Source organism: Cryptomeria japonica, chromosome 2 (assembly GCF_030272615.1).
Source record: "Cryptomeria japonica chromosome 2, Sugi_1.0, whole genome shotgun sequence".
NCBI classification, from domain to species: domain Eukaryota; kingdom Viridiplantae; phylum Streptophyta; class Pinopsida; order Cupressales; family Cupressaceae; genus Cryptomeria; species Cryptomeria japonica.
The window spans coordinates 210,120,229-210,126,135 of NC_081406.1; the positions used below are offsets into that span (position 1 = coordinate 210,120,229).

The 5,907-nt window shown below is 34.1% G+C and overlaps 1 protein-coding gene across 1 annotated transcript; it reads left to right on the top strand.

Moving 5' to 3' along the window:
• The first annotated feature begins 4,610 nt into the window (after nt 1–4,610).
• On the top strand, nt 4,611–5,639 carry LOC131074946 (F-box/kelch-repeat protein At5g60570). The gene has a single exon (XM_058011688.2). The coding sequence runs from the start codon at nt 4,611–4,613 to the stop codon at nt 5,637–5,639; it is 1,029 nt and encodes a 342-aa protein (XP_057867671.2).
• Nucleotides 5,640–5,907: the final 268 nt, after the last annotated feature.

The window sequence follows — 5,907 nt, forward strand, 5'->3', positions numbered from 1 at the left end:
GATTTGCCCTCCTGAATCTTGTGCTTTCCATTTAAAGATTCGTTGTTAATGGCTTTCAATTTCTCTTGCATCATATTGCAAGTAACTTCGAATTCAAGAGCAAAATTTTCGTTTTATGGGGAATCTTTTGGAAGCAGCTTTAATTGATGGACTACTGGAATATCAAAAATTACAAGATTCAAGCAGATTTGCACTGCTTGGTAGAGGGTATGAAAGTAGTTTCAAAGCAGCCAACAACTACTACAAACTAAGGTAGAGGGAGTGTTTTTGTGGGACCTAAACTACTACAAAGATTGTTTTTTTGTTTGATAATTTGTCTAACTATATATGGTCAATGTTTGATTTTAAGACATGCTTAGAAATATGTAATTGTTAATGACTATATAGAAATGTTACAGGGTATACCACTTGTCACAAGGAGTGCATTAACTATGACACATAGATAATAATACTAGATGCAAGAAACGGTGTTTGGTGGCCACGCGTATTCTCAAGGTGGAAATCACAAATGTAAAGATTTAATATACAAGTATATTGTTTCTTGTATGGCATAAGACACATAATAAAATTTAGAGTACTCTCCAGAAAACGTTTGCTAGCTATCCTTGGGCTTCTGCTACACGCCATTAATATTATACAGCCAGGGTAGGGCTTTTGTCTTTTGGTAAAGACAAAAACAATATAGAAGAAAACAAATGCCAACCGAAGTTCTCTATTAATTAGAGGTCTATCTTAATCCTCTCCAAGTCATGCAATTCCATTCCATGGAGAAAACAAAGGCAAAAGATCTCATACCTAAATAATTAAGCAAGCCACCTAATTTCTAAAGGGGTATTTTAATCTACTTTATTAGCAAGTTAGACCTTAGTTTTAATACACAGAGAGAATCAAGTTTCATTAGAGCAGCAGTTAAAGAGATAAAGAAAGCAAAGATATTATGGTGTAGTTATGTATTTGCAATCATTGAAAGCCTTTCAGAATGACAACATAGAGATGAAATGGCTTCATTCAGTTAGCAATTCCAAAAGAGATGAAGAAGATCACAGTGAGCAGTCCGTGATTTAACAATGGCAAGAGTATGAGTGTCATAAAAGACACTGCCTTACCAAATGATTAAATGAAGAGAAGGATATAGTGTAAGGGGATTGTAAGCATGAATGTCATTGTCAAAAGCATTTAAGCAAGGATTAAAGGTATTGAAATCATTAGGAAGAACGTCAGTATTCTAGAACAGTGAATAATAGTCATTAAGATAATGGTATTAATAGCCAATTTCAAATGGAAAAGTGCAGTCATTAATCTGCTATCCTGTCTTCTATTATGGCGAGAATATATTAATTCTATATCATCAGGTATGATAGTGATTGGTGCATATAGGAATTCCCTGTGCTTGGAATCATGAATATCGGTTATGGAGAGAAAATGGTACCTTGTAACCACATAAACAATAGGCTCTTCAAAGATAGCCTTACCAGTGTTTGGCTTTGCTTCTTACAAGTTCAAGGGCACAATTTGGAATGCAACTGGCAATTGTGAATTCCTGTAGGTTGATTATGTGCTTCAGTCAGCTGATGAGTGGTTGAGCATGCTAGTGGGGTGATTCTTTGCCTACTTGACTCCAATTCACTTGAATCGAGTCCTATCTGTAATTATTTACAATGGAAACACTTTTTCCTTCTTAGTGACTGGACCAAGATCATAATGGCTATTGCTCAATCTTTCAACATTTTCTCGTAAGAGAATTCAAGGCTCAACTATATCTTGTTTTAGATCAGATAGGAAATCCCTCATTAGGAGTTGCACTAGTACGGCTGGGTTGAGCTCGAGTGAAGAGACATCTGCTATTCAGAATAATTTTTAAAATAATTTCTCATTCATGTAGCTCTGCTAATAAAATTGAGAAAAACATATATTTGGGTCAAGTAGGTAGGGTTAACAATATTGCCTCTGATACGCCTCATTAGAGCAAAAGGGTTACCCATATTGCGGAAGCTTCAGTTGGAGGAGACATTGCTTCAAACCACTTTGCACAACTGGTGCATTATAAATGACGGTATGAATACTCTCATTATCATCATGGGAAATTCAAGGTACTTCCATCATTTGGTCTTTTGTTATATTGAATTTTTTTCATATTGAACTTAGAAATTGAGCAATGCAGGAAACCAGAGCAATTGATTAAAGTGGAGCCCGTTTTGCGCGATCAGATTCCTGTAATTAAGCAGTTTAGTAGTGGAGGCACTGTCATTGTTGACGGAGATACAATTTTTGTGACATTAATTTGCAAAAGTGTGTTGAGTGGTAAAACACCTAAACAAGTAGTTTCTAGGTTCGGTCTCTAGCAAGTCCATGAAAATTTTAAACATTATCTCCATCTCAACTAGGAGCCATTTTCTACTAATCGTTAAAAGGATATATAAAATGACTCAGAGCAAGCTTCAGGTGTCACGTTGCCATCATAAAGCTAATTGGACCATACTCAGATGAGGCTAGGTGAAATTCTTGATGTAATTAGGCCAAACATAAAACCTCATGCCTAAAAGATGATCCTGAAGGACTATGACAAACTTGAAATGTAAATAAGAACTATAATGAAAAGACAGAAGGAAACCATATGAAAAATGAGCAATAATATGAAACACTCAAGCATGTTGTTAAGTGTAATCACATTTGAAAGATAGCGAGAAACCATTTGAAACCCAAGCAAGATCTTTGTGTGTATTAAATTTACATTTTTGAGGTGTGTGTTCACCATGCCCACAGGGAAGGCCATAAGTTTGAGTTCCAGTTGGGCCATGATTTTTAGCATTCGGTAGACTAGTTTACCTTAGAGGCGCCCATAAATTGACTAACAAGAAAAATATGCGAAGTTAGAGAAATCGACTTAGTAAATGAGGGCGACAGGGTAGTTCAAGATACAAGACAACTAGAAAGTGAACCACTGCATCATTTGGTTTGGAGAAACCCTAAACAACTATGCAATAAAAACAATAGCTGAGAATAAACCTAAAACAAGTTCTACAAACCCTAAACAATGTTCAGATAAATAGCAGAAGAAAGTATTACGAGAAAGTTAATAAATATGCTACTATAAGGCTTACATTTTGTATTCCTTGCAGAGATCGATGAATCTTTCTGAATGAAATATGATTCCAATAAGCAGTTTAAATAGCAAAATAAAACTCCGATTATGAGGCAAATAGATTATGCATGCAATGGTGAGGAGTGGCATCCAAAAAATGGAATTGCCCACAAAATAAGAGATATAATGTTGCTTCCGGGAAACGAGATTATGTTGCTTCCGATAATAGGAAAATTAAACGCTGATAGTCAAGGGAAAAGATTATGCATGGCAGACAACAAAGCAAACAACAAAGCTTAACAAGGAGGAGTGGCATCGAGAAAAGTGGAACTTTCCCAAAAATAACATAGATTATCCCAAAAACCCTGTATAACATTGAAAATGGTGTGATACAAAACAAGCTAAAAATCAATAAGAAGAAGCTTAAGGTGAGATTAAATACTCATATCTTCCATGAAGTGTGCTTCCGAAAAACCCGCCTATAAGAGCCAAAAGAATATTAGCTAATCATTTACAAGTAAAATAATTTTTGTAAATTATAAAGTTAAAAAACATGCATCTATATTATATATAAAATTAAAAAAAAATAAAGAAAAGAAAATATTTTGTTTTCATTGGTCTAAATAATTTTGTTTAATAACCATTTAAACATGACAAATGAATTTTCATTACTATAGTATTGCCTAACGACAAGTACTAATAATTAAAAATTCAATTCAACTTCTTTAAAAAAACTAAATAATTACAAATTTCACCTCTCATGATTTACCTGTATGAAAAAATAATATTATCTAAAATTAAAACCTATTTGTCAAAAGTTTATCAAGGGCTTTAAAAAATTATCATTGCATTTCATCTATTGTAACATGGTAAACAAGAGTAAAAAATACAAAAAAAGACAACATTATTAATATATTCTTTAAAAATTGTTTAATATAATATATAAAATGAATATAAATATAATAAATAATTTAATATGCATAATATGTTGTACATGAAAATAATTATAATTAATATTTAAAATATTTATATATAGATTTTGATTTAATTAATCTATATTTAGAATATATTTTCTTGGATGTAAATTGAATAAATAACTTATAAATATAAAAAGAATAAAAATTTAAAAAACCAAAATATAATTTGAAATAGATGTTTATAATAAAATAATAATAATATTTCATATTTATGATATTTTTTAATTTAATTAATCTATGTTTAAAATATATTTTGTTTCATGGAAATTGAATACATTAATAATTTATATTTAAAAACTAAAAAAATAATACTTGAAAAAACTAAAAACTAAAAAAACAAAATATGATTTGAAATAGGTGCTGATAATAAAATAATAATAATTAATATTCAAAATATTTATATAATAAGAAAGTGCTTCTCTCTCTAAATATAGGAGATGGAGTATTCGAGAAAAAGAATGAGAGAAGCGCTTATAAATATAGAGAAGGATGAGAGCAGGTGTGCTATAAAACTTTAAAAGTGCAAATTTGAACAAGTAGGTGGAATCGCAATGGGATCTCTGTTTCCTGGGCTTCCAGATGAAATCGGGTGGGAATGCCTGTTGAGGGTGGAGCTGAATTCTCATCATAACCTCAAGTGTGTCTGCAAAAGCTGGAACGCCGCATTGAAAAACCCCCATTTTTATGAGGAAAGGAAAAGATTGAAGATTTCTGAGCAACGGATTTGTATGCTCGACGACCGCAGAGGCATAGTGGTATACGACGTAGAGGAGAAGTCGTATAGACGTCTACCGCCCATTCCCGCAGAAATTACAAACTTCTATCACTGTCATTTCGCAAAACAAAAATTGGTTATAATATCCGATTATGAGTTTTCCGATAGAGAAAGATGTATTAGTAATTCTGTGTGGCTGTTCGATTTTACTTGTTCCAAATGGCGGCGGGGTACCGAAACGCCTAGACCGATTCTAGGCTTTGCCTCCGCAGCGGATGAGCAGGGGGGACTGATATATGTGGCTGGGGGACATTGCATATTTGCCAAGGATGTCCGGCGTTGCACTTCAGTTTACAATGTGGAGGAGGACAAGTGGGATTTTCTCCCAGACATGAACGCCTACATGTCGTCCTATAGCGCTGTTTTTTCTGAAGGCAAGTTTTATTTATACTCGGGGCGCGAGATTGAGCCCACTTTTGAGGTCTTTGATTCCTACACGAGAAGCTGGAAATCTGTGGAGAATAGATTCAACAGCGCGTGTTTTCTAAGTGCATTTGGGCGCTTGTATTGCTTGTCTGATCCGGAATATGAGTATAACCAACCGAGGGAATTGATTGAATATGAGTATAGCCAAGATAAGTTTCACATTGTAGGGGCTCATTCAATGGAGTGGGGGGAACCACTTATCTTCACTGTAGAGGTTGGCCATAACATCTTTGTGGGCAGCATGGATTACGATTTTGTTCAAACATTTCTTACGTTTACACCTCCAAGTGAGACAGGAGGAGCATTCAAGAGGATTGGCATTGACAGACTATCAGGCCTCTCGAGTTTTGTTTTACATGCGGCTACCCTGGATCTTTGACTGTTTTTGAGCTTGGATTCCGTTTAATGGGTGCTTAGATGGGGCCATTCCTACCAATTTCTCGCACCTGCTGATTTTAGTTTTAGATTTTTAAGGTTTCTTTTTAGATTGCGTGAGTAGTTTAAGTTCAGTTCTTCGCCTTGATTTTCATGCAAATAAAGCATGCCATGTTTTTTAGAGGTTTTTAGAGGTTTTTAGAGGTTTTTTTTAGGTCCATGCCGTTGAACAGTCAAGTAGTTGTAACTAAATAAAGAAATGAATCTGCCCG